This window comes from Stenella coeruleoalba, assembly GCF_951394435.1.
Source record: "Stenella coeruleoalba genome assembly, chromosome: 13".
NCBI classification, from domain to species: domain Eukaryota; kingdom Metazoa; phylum Chordata; class Mammalia; order Artiodactyla; family Delphinidae; genus Stenella; species Stenella coeruleoalba.
In genome coordinates, this window is record NC_137159.1 from 12,131,479 (window position 1) to 12,148,447 (window position 16,969).

Consider the following 16,969-nt stretch of genomic DNA (forward strand, 5'->3'; position numbering starts at 1 on the left):
CACATAAGAAAAAGGAAAACATGGTTATTCCTGCTTCTGAGTATGCCTAGAGATCAGCCAGCATCATCTTATGCCAAGAGCATGAGTTGTAAAAACCCTATGATCCATCTTGATTGACAATCTTGAGAGCATAGCCACCCATAGAGAACCAGCAAGGGGGAAAACATGGACATTTTTGCTTACCTTGATGGGAAGATGCTCTCCACTTTCCAAGCCAAAGAGCAGAATACTGGATTCACTCTAAATGTAAAATATCCAGTTTTTTAAAACCAGCAACAGTAATCTATTTACATCCATACTACTGTTCAAAACTGTGGCATCTCCCACCATCTGTTAGCTGACTCTGCTACTTACGTCACAGACAGTATTGCTAACAAGCAAACATCATAATTTATGCATGGAGCTATTCAAAGTCTGCTGCGCCTGCGGGATTGAATGTCCTGCTTATTCACAGGAATAGGAACCAGATTACAGTCCGAGAAAGAATCTAAACGTTTTAATCAATTCAGTCATAAAAATAAGACTCGACTATCGGTCTTCAAAAAGTTTTGTTGTGGGCAACTGAAAGGAAATTAGGCATCTGAAAGCCAGACGATGAATCACTAAGCAGTTTAATTAACTTGGCTTCTTTCTAGTTTCCTCACGTGTAGATTTTCACAAGAATCTGGTTTGTGAGTGAATATTCAGGCTGCTGTTTGCGGGAACAATAAAAGAAATGGGGTCTTAAACTGGAGGGAAAATAGAATTAAACATGTATTTAAGGTTTGTACTGTGTCCCGGGTGTTTCCTATACGTCATCTCACTTACTTCCTAGAACAACTTAATTAGGTAAGTATTATGAACTTCTCTTTACAAGTGAGGAAACCAAAGGCTGGGGCAGGTGAATGGTGCCAAACTTTTGAGAATTATTTCCTATTCAAATTATCACTCATTCCTAGATTTACAATAAGTTCCTAAAGACTATATGACGTTTGAGTCGTGCCTGATCAGGAAAACAGAAAGCACTTTAGGTACTTAAACCAGAGGGAATCTGATTCAAAGAATTAAATACAAAAGTGTTGGGAAGGATAATGATTTCAGGCAGGACTTCTGACTATGGTTGAGTGAGGAGATTGTCAAACGCTCTTCCCTAAAAACAACTATAAAGATGGACAAAATTGCCCCCAAACAATCATTTCAGCGCTCTGGAAACTGACCATAGGCATTCAACAATCTGAGAAGTGTTTATGCTTTAGCAAATGCTGGACTTGGTGGAAATCTGTGGCGTTCTAGTCTGTGTCTGATCCTGCCTATCCCTTCAATGTGGAGTACTGTCAGGGAGGAAGGACCGTGAGAACCAGCAACTTTGCTGTTGCCATCAAAGGGGGCTCACTCCATTTGGAGCAGTGGATGATGCCCACACTCAGGGTCCTTGTCAGTGAAAGTGATTTCCCAGAGGCAGGAGAGCTGGGGAGGGCCAAGCCCTGGTCTGGGAGGATCCCACATGCCGCGGAGCAACTAGGCCCGTGAGCCACAACTACTGAGCCTGCGCATCTGGAGCCTGTGCTCCACAACAAGAGAGGCCACGACAGTGAGAGGCCCGCACACTGCGATGAAGAGGGGCCCCCGCTTGCCACAACTAGAGAAAGCCCTCGCACAGAAATGAAGACCCAACACAGCCCTAAATAAATAAATAAATTAAGAAAAAAACCGAGTAAATCCTATTTTAAAAAAAAGGAGAAAATAAAAAACAAATAGAAAACTGACAAATATATAACAAACAATATCAATAATTATATTAAATCTGAATTATCTAAACACCCTAATCAAAAGGCAGAAATTGAAAGACTGCATAAAAAAGCAAAGTCCAATCCTGTCTACAAGAGACACAACGCTGATTCAAAAACACAAAGAAATGCAAAGTTAAATTTTGGGAAAAGATACTCTTTGCGAATAGTAACCCAAAGAGAGCTAGAGTGCTATATGGGGTTGAACAGCATTCCCCCCAAATTTCATGTCTACTCAGAATCTGTGAATATGACCTTATTTGGAAATAGAGTCTTTGAAGATGTAATCAAGATAAGACAAGGTCATACTGAATTAAGGTGAGCTCTAATCCAATGATTGATGTACTGATAAGAAAATAGAAATTTGGACACAAACACACAGAGAGAACGCCATGTGATGATGGAGACAGAGATCTGAGTGATGCATCTACAGGCCAAGGAACATCAAATATTACTGGCAATTAGCAAATACCAGGAACAGGCAGGGAAACATCCTTCCCTTGAGAATCCTAGAGCCTTGAAAGAAAACATGACCCTGACAACACCTTGATTTCAGAGTTCTAGCCTCCAGAACTGTGACAGAATCAATTTCTGTTGTTTTAAGCTCCCCAGTTTAGATATCATCAGAGACAAAATGGGACATTTCATAATGATAAAAAGGGTCCATCTGTCAGAAAGATGTAACACTTAAAATGTAAATGCACTTACAATAGAACTCCAAGATACATGAAGCTAGAGAATTCCCTGGTGGCCCAGTGGTCAGCACTAGGTGCTTCCACTGCTGGGACCCGGGTTCAATCCCTGGTCAGTGAAAAAATACATGAAGCTAAAACTGACAGATTTAAAAGGAGAAATATACAACTCAACATATACAGTTGTAGATTTCAAGACCCCATTTTAAATATTTAATAGAACAACTAGTCATAAAATGAGCAAAACATGAACAGTACTATCAACAAATGCACCCTAACTAGTATATATAGAATACACCACCCAATGACTGGAGAATACACATTCTTTTCAAGAACACATGGAACATTTACAGGAAAAACGACATGCTATGCCATAAAAGTATAAAAGTCTCAATAAATAAAAAGGATTGAAATCATGCAAAGTACGATCTCTGAAGGTATTGTTGTCCCTTACATCTGTCACCCCAACCCAGAATTGCAGCTGCGGAGACTGTGGGAATTTGTGCTCCTCCAGTTAAAATTCCTCTCTCTGAATCCAGTAAAATCCAAGCTTCCCCAGGAACAGAAGCTCTGCGAGGGCAGGGACTTTGTCTTGTGTCCTCCATGCCTCAAGCGATGTCTAGAACAAGGATTTGTTAAATATCGATTGAGCAGTTCATGCCTTGAGAAGAAGGCATTTCCTGTGTTCCAGAGTCTCTGTTTCAACCACACACCCATGCTGCTAGAAATACCAACACATCAGTCATCGTAATCTTAGCATTAATAAGTTCATTCAAATGGAAAATACTTTTGTCCTAGTTTTGAGAAATATTTGGATGGACATAAAGATGAGAAAGTCAAGGTGCCTTCCTCCGAGGACTTCACAACCTAGTCCGTCGATTTTGGTGTCCTTCGGCTGCACGAATGAGCTGGGTGAGAACAGCAGAGTGCGACACTGGCGGAGCAGGTTGGTTCAGTCAATGTTGAAGCTATTAATCAGCAGACACCCCTTGACATAAAATGCAATGCAGAAAACCCAGTCCCGGTATTACCAACCATTGACACACTTCGTAGCTTCCTCCAGTCCTTCTGTCCCATAGTCATAATCGTGGGTACATCCTGGCCTCTACTGGTCCCATTTCGATGGCTCTGTATCCTTTCCACGGTTGGACGTAGGTCTCTTCTTCGTCTGTGTTCATGGGCTGCATACCCAGCCCATTCTCGGAGTCTGGCAGGAATCTGATGGGGAGGGAGCTGTCCTGTCCAGAGCTCACCTCACTGCCTTAAAAAGGCAGCACCAGGACATGCAGGGGGGCCCTGGCTGGTGTAGGGTGCGGGCTGAGCATCTGGGCTGGAGAGAGTGTTAAAAGATGTGTGAAGTTGAATATCACCATCTTAACTCTGTGTCTGGAGACTGCTCATCTTGAAGACTTGGAAATGGAGGTTTCATGCTCACCAGCAAGGATATCCTCGCCCTACAGACTGTTTTCCTTCTGATGGAAACGTTATATTACACGTACGCGCAACATCCGAACTTGGTAACTTCTCAGTTATGAAGAGTTGATTATATGCCAGGCATGCCTTAGGCGTTTCACATGTCACTTAGTCCTCACCAATGTCACATTATTATTCCATTTTTCAAAGATACAATTTGAGGGACTTCCCTGGCGGTCCAGTGGCTAAGACTCCACGCTCCCAGTGCAGGGGGCCTGGGTTCGATCCCTGGTCAGGGAACTAGATCTCGCATGCGGCAACTAAAAAGATTCCGCATGCAGCAACTAAGACCCGGAGCAGCCAAATAAATGTATGAATGAATGAATGAATGATACAATTTGAGGCCCAGAGAGGTTGAGTAACTTGTCGCAAGTCACACAGAGAGTCAGTGGCTGAGGTGGGATGTTAGCCTAGGCCTGGTGGCCCCAGAGCCTGATTTGTCTTCTCTCTGTCACACAGCCTGAGCAAAGTCACAATCCCAGACACAGTCACCTTCTGAAGAAAGTGACTCCAAGCTCTGTCATCCTAATAAAAACCTCAGGCCTCATGATTTCTAAATGACACCCAGCCTGAAGCTCAGGCCCTCTTTCTGGAACTCCAAGTCCCTCTCTACGGCTGGAGTTTAAGTAGCCTGGAATGTTCTCCAGCGCTTCTTAGGGCATTTGAAGTGGTAGGAGAACAAGGGAAGGGACCAGCTGTGTGAGCTGAGGATACTGTCTCCAGAGGGACTGAGCCCCTTCCTGGCTCATGTGAGACCTTTGGGAGAGCGGGATGTGGGATGTCTATGGAGGGGCGAGGAGCTCCCCCATCCTTCCTCCTGGTGCCGTATTCATGGGTACCCACGTTCCACATACCACGGATGACCTGGGCATGTCTCATCCCTGAAACTCTAAGGAACTTGACTGCAAGAGGTATATACCAGGAACTGCATATAGAACCACCCTTCAAGGGCCTTTCTCTGCCGCAAGGTTCAAGCTGTTGTTACAAAGGCCCCTGTGAGGTAATAGAAAATTCATACAGTTGACCCTTGAACAAAGTGGCAGTTAAGGCCACTGGCTCCTACGCCCTCAAAAATCCAAGCATGACTTTACAGTCGCCCCTCCCTATTCACGGTTCCAATCCATGGATTCAACGAACCATGGATGGTATCATGCTGTATTTATTGGGGAAAAAAAATCCATGTATAAGTGGACCTGGGCAGGTAAAACCCATGTTATTCAAAGGTCAAATATAGCAACCCAAATCTCTCATTTATCACTGATATTTATTGAAACTCTTTAAAATCACATTATCTAAAGAATGCCCCATTTAGGCAGCTCTTCCACGAATTTATTGGTCTCTATGCTTGTCTATAGACTGGGCAATCCCTTCGCAGTTGGGGCGGGATTAGAAGCGGATTCAACAACGGACGCATATTTCAGGTATGGTTCGAGTACTTCTCTTATACTTTTAACTATAGGTTCTGACTGTGCTTCCCTTTTACAATTGTTTTTTAGATGCATATGTTTGTATGTGTACACATGAATGTGTATAATAATTATTATTATGGATATTTCGGACATCATACAGTACAGAAATTTTTGAAGCAGATGTTCACTTTGTAATATCAAAGGCACGAAAGAACTTAACACAGAAAAATAAAACAGATAATTTATGCAGTCTTTTTGTTAAACATTTTGGTGCTTGGGGGGAAAAAGTAAAAAAGGTCAAATATATATTGGTCTCTGCTCCTGGCTCCTGGCACAGAGTTCCTAAAACACTTGTAATTTCCTAAGTGATAAGAGCCCTGGGATCATCTTGAGTTCTACTGAGGTGACTCTGGGTGAGCTTCTCCATGGCTCCTGGATAGGGGCTGGTTGTCAGGAAGACCAAATCATGATTATTAGGAGCTTGGAAGTTTCAGTGCCACCCTCCATCCTTCAGAGAGGAGACAGGGGCTGGAAATTGAGTTAATAATTCAGCATGCCCACGTGAGGAAGCCCCCATAAAATGCCAATAGTACAAGGTTCAGAGGGCTTCCAGGTGGGTGAACACATCCACATACTAGGAGGGTGACTCATCTCAACTCCATGGGGACAGAGGTGCCTGCACTCGGGACCCTCCCAGACCTCATTCTGTATATCTCCTCATCTGACTGTTCATCTCTGCCCTTTATTATACCCTTTAGTAAACTGATAAACGTGTCTCTCTGAGTTCTGTGAGCCGCCCTAGCAAATGAATCAAACCCAAGGAAGAAGTTCATTGGATCCTCTGACCTACAGCCCACTGGTCAGAAGCACAGATGACAACCTGGGCTTGAGGCTGGCGCTGGAAGTGTGTGCTGTGGTGGTGGAGGCAGTCTTGTGGACCTGAGCGCTTAACCTGTGGGATCTGACGCTACCATGGGGTAGTGTCAGGACTGGGTGGACCTGTTGGTGGTCACAGAGAATCGCTTGGGGTGTGGAAAACCTCCACATACTTGGTGACCACAAATGTCGGAAGTGAAGTGTTTGGTGTGAGTGTGGAGTAGTATGAGACATGCAGGAGAAGGAAACACCGGAGGGAAAAACTGGTGTTTCCGACTCAGGCCACATCTACTTTTGTGGAAGCGTGGGCAGCCCTGGGATGGATGAAGCGGACAGGGAGAGACTGGGGAGAAACCTTACATAAAAAAGATCTATGTGAGGGCTTCCCTGGTGGCACAGTGGTTGAGAGTCCTCCTGCTGATGCAGGGGACACAGGTTCGTGCCCCAGCCCGGGAAGATCCCACATGCCACGGAGCGGCTGGGCCCGTGAGCCATGGCCGCTGAGCCTGCGCGTCTGGAGCCTGTGCTCCGCAACGAGAGAGGCCACAATAGTGAGAGGACTGAGTACCGCAAAAAAAAAAAAAAAAAAAAAAAGACTTATGTGGTCCATGAACGTTTGTACAGTATGCTATGCAGGAAGAGTTTGCTGCAATCAATCTGTCAAAGAAAGGCAGAAGGAGCTTTTGCAAGTAAACTCTTCCGGTACGTGAAAGCATTTCATTTTATTGTTTAACATCCTAATTGGGAGAAAAAAAAATCTCCCATCACGTGTTCACAATTAGATTTTTTTTTTCCTTCTTTCTTCAAAGAATATTAAGGGAAGTTCCCTGGTGGTCCAGAGGTTAGCACTTGGCACTTTCACTGCCCTGGCCTGGGTTCCATCCCTGGTCGGGGAAGTAAGATCCCGAAAGTCATGTGGTGTGGCCAAAAAAAAAAAAAAAAACAAGAATTATCCAGTGAGTGTAACATCTCGTGCATAGCATCTTGAGAACCGCGATTCCGGTTCTCTGGGAGCAGAAGAGTGTGACGGGCCTTCCTAAAGGAGGGGGTCAAGGGCTCCACTGAAGGGTATGGCAGTTCTACCTGCAAAGTGCTTAAGAGCTACCGAGACCTCAGGCTAAAGAAATAGTAAGTCTTATTTTACTCAGCACGATTGTGAGATACAAAACTCTGGCTCATTAAATGTTTTGATTAATAGGGACTTTATGATCCATGTGGTATATGGTCCATCCGTTTAGGGAGGGTTAATACACACTCAACAATGAAACAGACTTTCATTTGACCTTGATGATGATCAGGGCACTTCAAAGACTTTGGATGAAGGAGTGTGGGTAACACGGCAGGGAAGATCCAATGGGAAGACTTAATGAAAGGCTATGAATTTGAAACTGAGGATGCTGGCTTCAATGAGCCACTGCAGTTTTCGATGGGTGGATAGACGTGATGAACGCTGTGTTTTTGAAAGATTAACCTGATAATGATGTTCAGGGAAGAGGGGAGGTAGAGGGGCGAAAGCAAGAAGAGCAGCCAGAGGCAGGTGTAGTAACCGAAGTGTGGAATGATTGCGGTGGTGTCAGAGACAGACAGTTTTGAGTTGTTTGGTGTCCAAGTAGGAGACACAAAGAGCAGAGAGAGGGGAAAGGGTAGTTGAGGATTTTGCAGCTTGTATCTTAGGAGCGTCAACCTAAGGTCTATGTAAGAAAAGTCCTTCTTTAGAGGCTCCAAGTCTGGCCCTATGCTAGCCACGTCCCTCCCTGTGAGTGAGACATTTGTGAGGTCAAGGGGATATGGGCACCCCAAGACTATAACCTTCCCCCTTTCTAGACTATTCTGGGTACCTGAGAACCTGATGCTTCACTGTCCAAATAGCCCAGCTCATGGCCTGGGCCTATACAGGCTTCTTCCCTGAGTCCATTCTCTGAAGGGTCAATGGCATGGCTGGTGTGTGTGCCTCTAGGCCTGAGTGGTGGCCAAAAGGCAGCTGTTTGTGGGAGGTGTTGGGTGAGTGGACGGAGCTTGAATTTCCCGGCTACGGAGTCCCCGCGCGTGATGCACAACCAACCCCTCACAGTGTAGGATGGAGTCAAGGGGGCGGGCCATGGACAGGGGCCAGGGTCACCCCTTCCAGTATTACCAGGGTCTGGCATGGAACTCCTGTGAGTCTGAAAAGTATTAAAATCCTGACCCTCCAGGTCATTCTCGTAAATGTATATTTGTAAGGTAGGAAGATAGCATATTGTTTAGCAGCTTACCGGCTTGTTTATAACTTCAAAGTATTTAGACATATGGCTTCCCTTTGTACTCTTGCCCTACAACTATTAGGTGTATGTGGGCCTGCTTTTTAGCCAAATATATTCCTTTTTTAGTTTCTCAGGGTGCCTTTTCTTCAATTTTTCTCTTTTCTGAGGGCTTACCTCTTGGGTTGTCCCTTAGACTATCCAGAACAATTCTTTTGTTAATTGGCTTCCCAGTTTCTTGTTTGTTTGTTTGGCCGTGCCACGTGCGTGGCTTGTGGGATCTTAGTTCCCCAACCAGGGACTGAACCTGCACCCTTGGCAGTGAAAAACGTGAAGTCCTAACCACTGGACTGCCAGGGAATTCCCCTCAGTTTTTTAAATTATTGATTTGTAATTCCTTGTATATCTCAGCTATGAGGCCTTTGTCAGATACATATGTACACACGCGCACACACACATCAGACATATTCTACTCTCTTGTTTTCCTTTTTATTCTCTTGATGATGTCTTCTGATGAATAAAAGTTCATAATTTTAAGGTTGCCATTTTATCAGTTTTTTCCTTTATTCATAGAGATTTTTGTGTCTGCTTTGAGAAATCTTTATCTAGCGGAAGATCATAAACATTTTTCTTCTTTCTGTTTTCCTCAAGCAGGTTTATTGCTTCACTTTTCACATTTAGATGCATTATATCACAATGAATCTGCAACTAGTATTTTTCTTTTTGCAACTGATTTTTGTGTGTGGTAGAGGTCAAGATTAATTTTGTTTTCCAAGTGCATATCCATTGACCCAGCTCCATTTATTGCAAAGTCCATCCTTTCTCCTATTGATGTGCAATGTTGCCTTTGTTATAAACAAAGTGACTATATATGCATAGGTTCTTTCCATTGGTCTATTTGTTTCTCCTTGTACCAAAATCATAGTTTCGTAATTACTATAGCTTTGTACTTAAATATTATAATTTTACAGTTCTTGATATCTGGTAGTATTAAGTCCTCCAACTTTCTTGGTCAAGATTGTCTTTGCTATTCTTGGTCCTTTGCATTACCGTGTAAATTTTAGAATTGCCTTGTCAATTCTCAAAAACTGTTCCGTTTTCTATTTCCTTGGTTTCTTCCCTTCCACTTACTTTGGATTTGATTTGATATTCTTTTCATAGATGAAACAGATGACAATAGAGATGAAAGCTTAGATAATTGATTCTCAGTCTTTCTTCTTTTTCTAACATAAGTTCTGTAGAATGTAAATTTCCATTTAAGCACAGCTTCAGTCTGCGTTCTACCAGTTTTGATACACCACATCTTTATTACCATTCAGTTAAAAAAATTTTTTTCATACTGTTGCGATTTCTTCGTTGACTCATGGGCTACTGAAGGGTTTTACCTGATGTCCAAGCAGCTTGATTCCACTGCAGTCAGAGAAAGCGCTCAAAATTATATCAGTCCTTTGAAATTTGTCGAGGCTTACCTTATAACGCAGCATATAATGAGTTTTGGTAAATGTCTTACAACGTTTTGTCCCACTATTGTTATTGACTGTGTATCCTGCCTCCAAGAGAAGAAGGAGAAGGCAAGTGCAAATTCTAAGGTCCAGACTAGGAAGAAATGCACAGTACTTCATTTACATGTAGTAAATGAAGATATTTATATATCCACATGGCCAGGCCTAATGCAAAGGAGCATGGGAAGCTGAATTCTCAGACAGGGTGTTCCCTCTGTAAGATAGCAAGAGAGCTGCACGCTGTCCCACACACTCTTCCAGCTAAGCAACTCCAGTTGGGGGAAAAAAGAGAGTCTTTCTCCATAGCTCAGGTAGAAAAATCCCGGAGAGAATCAGATTCGCCAAATTTGGATCACTCTCCTATGTTTCTCCAATCACAATGGCAAACGGGGTGGAGTAGTCCTGTTGGGCCAAGATATTCATTTTCCTGTGTCCAGAATGGTCAGTGTCAATCCCAACAGAATCACATAAAATGGACTCCAAGGGGAAAGATGGATTCTATTCTTAAGAAAAGGGGTGCTGTACAAGAACTAAAACAAACAAAAAAGATGTTCACTGCAAAGTGTAGGTGAGAAAAAGGAGAGAAGTACTACTGGATTTGGAAATTCAGAGGTCGCTGATGTTCCTAATGACATCCGTGGCTGCGGAGTGGCACAGAGAGAAGCCAGCTTGCCGGGGTGAGTGGGTGATGCAGGAGGATTGAGTGAGTGAAGAGGACGGGGGTGGGGGGCACGATGAAAGTGGGTGTCACTTCCGGGATGACTGGCTGTGAAGAGAAGCAGCTACAATGTCTGGGCCTGAGTTCCCCAAAAAGGGGGCCCTGGTACAGGGATTTGAGAGCAAGTAGTTTATTTGGGAAGTGATCCCAAGAGACGTGGTATAGTAAACCAGGAAAAGGAAGGACTCCAACAAGAGAAGGTGCGTGAATGAGCGGGTTACAAGCTGTGGACAACGGGAACGCTTCTGCAGATGACCTCGAAGTAGGGTGTAGGATATATGCCTCCCTGCCGGTTCGTTCACTGGAGGGGTGAGGAAGCTGGAGAACTATCTACCAACTTTTTTTTTTTTTTTTTTTTTTTTTGCGGTATGCGGGCCTCTCACCGTTGTGGCCTTTCCCGTGGCGGAGCACAGGCTCAGTGGCCATGGCTCACGGGCCCAGCCGCTCCGCGGCATGTGGGATCTTCCCGGATCGGGGCACGAACCCGTGTCCCCTGCATCGGCAGGAGGACTCTCAACCACTGCGCCACCAGGGAAACCCTCTACCAACTCTTATTCCTCCTGGATGTCTGAGTGCTGGGGGCGGGGTTGGGGGGGGTGAGGAAATGTAACCAACCCGGCACTCCTGAGTCTGCCGCATTCCTCCTCTGAGCGAGCTTCCCTCCAGCGGTTGCCGAGCTGGAGGCTTGGGCGTAGAATAAGCGAGTACTCGCCGCTGGGAACGTGGGCAAAATGGGAGAGAGGAGAGCGCCTTTACGATATGCTAATTAGACACCGTGAGCACAGGGAGAGCAGGACGGGGAGACGTCCCAGGATGCTCTTTCTCTAAAGAGTAAAAGATATGAGGCGTGTGGCTGATGCGGCTATCTCATGCGGAAGTGTAGGAAGTTTACGGGAAATCTGATAGAGTCCTTTCTCTGTCCCTCAAATGGACCAAAAATCGTTTCCTAAAAGGAAGTCAGAGTGAGATCAGGGCCGAAGGGGCTTTCAAGAACCCCGCCACGCACACACTCGAAAGGGGAAATCGTTCCGGAGAAGAGAAAGCGAGTGACCCAACGCCGGTAAACCGCAGGGCGGAGTCCAGGGCTCCCCAGAGCTTGTGTGCAAGCGCCCGGCGGAATCTGAAGTCACCCCCTGGCTGTGTGCCACGCAGGAGGTCTCAGCAGGTGAAAGGAGCATTCGACCCAAAGGGAAACCAACAGCCACCGGAACGCTTCTGGTTCTCCGCCGTCTTTAAGCAGGAAAGCCAAAGAAGCGCATCTTGGACGCAGGATGGGGCCGCAGAACTTTTTGGTTTTATCCATAAAACGTCCCTTTGAAATAGTGGGTGGGAAGCTACCGGAGCAAGCCCCCTAGAAAGGGATCTTCCGCTGGCACCGCCGCCCCCCTCCGCCCCCAGCAGTGACCCTGGGCTCGGGAGGACTGCCCCACCCTCCGGTCCCTCTGGGGACCGGCTCCCGAGGCTGCAGCTCAAGCCGCGCGCCCCTCCTCCAGCCCCCGCATCCTCCGCCGCCGGCAGCCGGCTCAGGGAGGGTGCGGGGCACGCCCCGGGAGCACAGACTCCCCCCCCGCCCGCCGCCGGTCTGGCCGCGCGGAATCACGGGCCGGAGGCGGGGCTGCGCCGGCGGTGGGCGCGGCGTCCGGGCTGCGCTCGCCGCTCGGGCCGACGCGCGGGCACCCGGGCGCGGGCCGCCAGGGGAACCCTAGCTGCGCGGGGGCCGGGCGCGGCGGCGCGGCCGGAGCGTGCGGGCGGGGTCGGCGGGGCCAGATCCCGGCTGGCGCCCGGGCGGTTCCTACGCTGAGCCGCCGCCTGGCCGGCTGGTTCCTGCGGCGGCTGCCGGGGCGGCCCGGTCGCGCGGCCCTTCGCCATGTACACCTTCGTGGTGCGCGACGAGAACAGCAGCGTCTACGCCGAGGTCTCCCGGCTGCTGCTCGCCACCGGCCACTGGAAGAGGCTGCGGCGGGACAACCCCAGGTTCAACCTGATGCTGGGAGAAAGGAACCGGCTGCCCTTTGGGAGACTGGGTGAGCTTCCCCGTTTCGCGCCCTCCCGCTCCTCCCGGTAGAACGAGCGCTTTTGTCTTAAGGTCAGAAACCTTCCACTCTGTCGTTCCTCGGGCGGATAAAAAAATGCATCCCTAAAGGGCTAAGGCCGTCGTTTTTCATGCCTTCTCGGGTCCCAAATCGAATTCGGGGCGGGAGTGTCGGTGAGGGCCCCCGGGACGGCGGCTGCCTCCTGACAATGACCCGGCCCTGCAGCCCCGGGGGCGTCGGCCTCGGGAGCGGGGAGCCAATGCCGCGCGTTCCCCGGATTCCCCGGTCCTGACGCCCCCAAATCGGGCAGGTCGGCTGGGCAGATCGCCGGGGGGCGAGGCTCCGCGGAGCCGGCGGCTGACCATCTTGCAAATTTCCTCCACGGGGGATTCCGCCCTGTCTGTGTTGGCTCGGGAGGGGAGCTTGTGTGTGTTGAAAACCCTGAGGATTCAGCTCCCCGAAGGCTCAGATAAAGCGGCAGGGGATTTGGAAAAGACCTCTGGATTGCGAAAACGGAAGCTTCATCAGTGAGCCCAGCCCGGGGAAGGGCGGAAGGGTGTCTGATTTTAGACCTTCCCTTAGTTTCACCAAAGAACACGTTTTCACACTTGCGCATTGAATGCAGATTTTACGTGACCCAGGTTTCTCTGCCCTACTGTCTCCGAGGGAGTTCCCTTCATTGACACGGTTGAAGCTGGCGCCCCCATGCCTACATCTTCCCCTGTAGGAAGAGGCAGGGGGAAGGAGAGGACCAACGGCTCCTTTTTAGATGACGTAATCCAGAAGTTGTGCAGATCATTGCCATTTACATCCCACTGACCTGCACATAGTCTCACGGCCTCTCCTCCCTGCATAGTCATCCGGAATTGCAGCCTCACTCAGGGTCGCCATGTGCCCTACCAAAATTCCCCTGGGGTGGGCACCCCATCGTACTGCCAAAGATAGAAGGGGAGAAAATAATGAGGAAAAGTCATCTCTGCCTTGGAGGGCATCCCAGAGAGAACAGTTGTATGTCCAGGAGAGGAGACAGTTTTTAGAAATAGGTGTGGTCAGCGGGTTGGAGAGGTTGAATAGGCAAAGACTGAAAATAGCCATTTGGAACTGACTAGCCCTTGGTGAGCTGACAGAGCACAGTTGGGTGGGAGCCTGTAGAATTGTAATGATTTGAGGAATGAAGGGGGTTTCAGCCTAGTCTTCCTGATATTTTTTCTTTGAAATGAGACCATGGACAACTTTTTATTGTTATACAAATTTATGATGTGTGTTGGGGACTCCATGGAAGGGCTGATTCCAACCCCCAGAAACCTTCGAATACAGAGAATGGGCCTGGAGATTGATTCCCTTTTGTTAAACTGTCTCCCCAGGAAGCCCTCAGCGAGAAGAATATCTTCCCTGAAAGAAGAAAACCTGCTTACAGTTGAGAACGTTTATTTCCTCCTTGCTCTGTCTGCTCCCCTGCCTGCCTGACTTTCCTCTTTGGACTGGTCAGTGCCCAGCTGAAAGAGCTTAGGTGGAATCCTAAAATTAAAAACTGACAAAAACGGCTCTTTGCAGGGGTGATCGGCGTTGCTGTGGGGCTCAGGACTAGGGTGTAGGATTAGGGTTAGGAGCAGAGTCCTAGAAGGTCCGAATCCTAAGCAGGTACCATGAAGTCAGCAACTGCTCAGGGAACATTTGCTTTTTATGGGAAAGAAAACAGCATCCGATTGGGAGTTTGGGATTAGCAGATGCAAACTATTACATATGTATAACCGGATCACTATGCTGTATACCAGAAACTAACACAACAGTGTAACTCAACTATAGTCCAATATAAAATTTAAAAAAAGAAAAATTCTAAAAAGAATGTCAGCCAAACCCCCCCCATACTTCAATAAAATAAACATTTTTTAAAAGGTTAGCATCTTAAAAAACAAAGAAGAAGAAAAAACAAAAAGAAAAACAAAACAAAAAAACCAGCATCCCACAACCAGATGGTTATAATATGCCTTCATTGTTAAGGATATTTACCTTCCACACAGTTGGAAACCCAAGGAGACGGCCCAGCGGATAAAGGCCAAGGAATGCTGCTGCCTTGGTGATGTGAAGGTGGGTAGTTCAGGTGTGAACCAGTCCATCTGTCCAGGGAGATGGTGAGAGCTAGTTAGCGCCTGAAACTTTTTATTTGATTGTATGCTGTTCTCAGATGAATTATTCTTACCTCTGGCATCTTCAGTTCAAGCTCCCATTGTTGGGTTCTACTTTGTGTTGCTGAAAACTGCATTTTGTTAAGATGTTAAACATAAATTGAGGCTTTTATAGAGATTATCATACTCAGTGAAGTAAGTCAGACAGAGAAGGATAAATATATGATATCACTTATATGTTGAATCTAAAAAATAGTACAAATTAATTTATTTACAAAACAGAAACAGACACACACATAGAAAACAAACTTATGGTTGCCAAAGGGGAAGGGGGGGAGGGATAAATTAGGAGTATGAGACTAACAGATGCACACTACTACATAAAAAATAAACAAAAAGGATTTACTGGATAGCACAGGGAACTATATTCGATATCTTGTGATAACCTATAATGGAAAAGAATCTGAAATATATATATGTATAACTGAATCACTTTGCTGTACATCTGAAACTAACACAGTATTGTAAGTCAACTATACTATAATAAATTGTTTTTTAATTGAGGCTTTTGTTTTTATTTGTATCCTTTTGCTCTAATTTTAAAGAGGAGGGGGCATGCAGTACAATCTGTTGAAAATGGGTTTCCCTGTGAGAGGACGCACAGAACATCCTCAGGCCTTCTGAATTTACAGACACGGCCCCTTGGAGCATCTAGTGGCCCTCCTAGAAGCTTGCACAGGGAGACATGCTTGAGAACAGCACGATCGTAGTTCTCCTGCCTTCCTTGATGACTGTAGAAAGCAAGGGTAGCAACATCAAAAGCCTAACTGTTTAAGTCCTTACTGTACAGAGATGACTAACTCCATATGTGTTAAGCCATGTGTGCAGTGCAGTGGGGATCCAGGAGAGGCGAAATAGAAAATACTCTCCCACCCAAAGAAGAAAAAACAGAGGCAGCAGTGGTCTTTGGCAGACCTACGATGGCGGTATCATAATAGCCACTCTGGGGAGGGTGAGAATTGCCAGTGAGATGCTGAGCAAAGGGGCGTAGAGGGGCCGGGCCACTGAATCGCTCCCTTTCCAACACCCAGTCCTGAAACGGGAGAAAGACAAGCTAAGCGCGACCCTGCTCTCCCTCCTGCGCGCTGGTGCTGACATTGTCATTTCCCAGTTGAGAAATTGTCTGTTTCCCTTCTGAGCCTCTTCTTCCCTTCACAGGTCACGAGCCTGGCCTGATGCAGTTGGTGAATTACTACAGGGGAGCTGACAAACTGTGTCGCAAAGCTTCTTTAGTGAAGTAAGTGTTCTTTAAGACCCGTGTTTTCCATTTTTCACCTGAACCTTTTGGGCTTTCATCCTGAAGCACTTAAGCAAAAGTGTGAGGTCGTCTTTAAAGGGAGAAGACACTTTTATTTAAAAAGCCAGCAAAGATCAGCTTTTAGTCCCAGTCCAAACTTGGCCGTATGTGCCTGTCTGTCCCTTAAGTTGAGGCTCCCTAGAAGCAGAGCCTGAGACAGGGCTTCTGGGAAGTGATTTATAAGGGGAGGGCTTGCAGGAGAAACGCGCTCAGAACCAAGGGCAGGGCATCTGGGGAAGACGCGAAGCGAGGAGGTGGTTTCAGCTGAAGTCTCGCCTCTGCCTGACTCCATGGAGCTTGAACAGCAGTGAACAGCCCCTCCACGTTCTCTACTCTGACGTCGCCCAGCCACCGGCTTTGGGCGGGACACAGCTTCCCCGGCGCTTCTAGGCACGGGCTGGTCCCCGGAGAAGAGGCGCGCCTAAGCCCCTGGCAGCCAAAGCTCGGCAGCCAGGGGTCCCTCAGAAGGGACACCTGGGCAGAATATACCGGTGTCTACCGCACCACCCACCTCTGAGCAGTGGGCTTACAGCCAGGTGCCGAAAGAACCGTGTCATAAGGCGGAAGGAAGCAGCCTTATACAGTGATAAGATCTAGGATCAGCAGCTTGGGTTTTAATTTCAGCTCTTAGCAGCTTGGGCAAATGTTCTGATCCCTCTAAGCCTCGGTGCCTCCCTCCTAAAGAGGTTGTGATGGACGTAAAGCGTGTAGCACGGTGACACAGAGTGAGCGTTTGACGCTATGCCTTAGTTTCCTTTTCTGTGAAACGAGGATGATAAT

General features: G+C 47.0%; 1 protein-coding gene across 2 annotated transcripts in view; it reads left to right on the forward strand.

Annotated features, from left to right (window-relative positions):
• Positions 1 to 16,969, forward strand: part of TTL (tubulin tyrosine ligase) — a 74,292-nt gene that overhangs the window by 25,337 nt on the left and 31,986 nt on the right. Inside the window, exons 2-3 of one of the 2 annotated variants that reach the window (XM_079941242.1) lie at positions 5,287 to 5,352; positions 16,051 to 16,129. In XM_079941242.1, coding sequence (XP_079797368.1) covers positions 16,068 to 16,129 — 62 coding nt within the window. In that variant the 5' untranslated portion in view covers positions 5,287 to 5,352; positions 16,051 to 16,067. Of the gene's footprint in view, positions 1 to 5,286; positions 5,353 to 12,328; positions 12,698 to 16,050; positions 16,130 to 16,969 lie in introns of those variants that run through there. The other variant, XM_079941241.1, reaches the window with a different exon arrangement.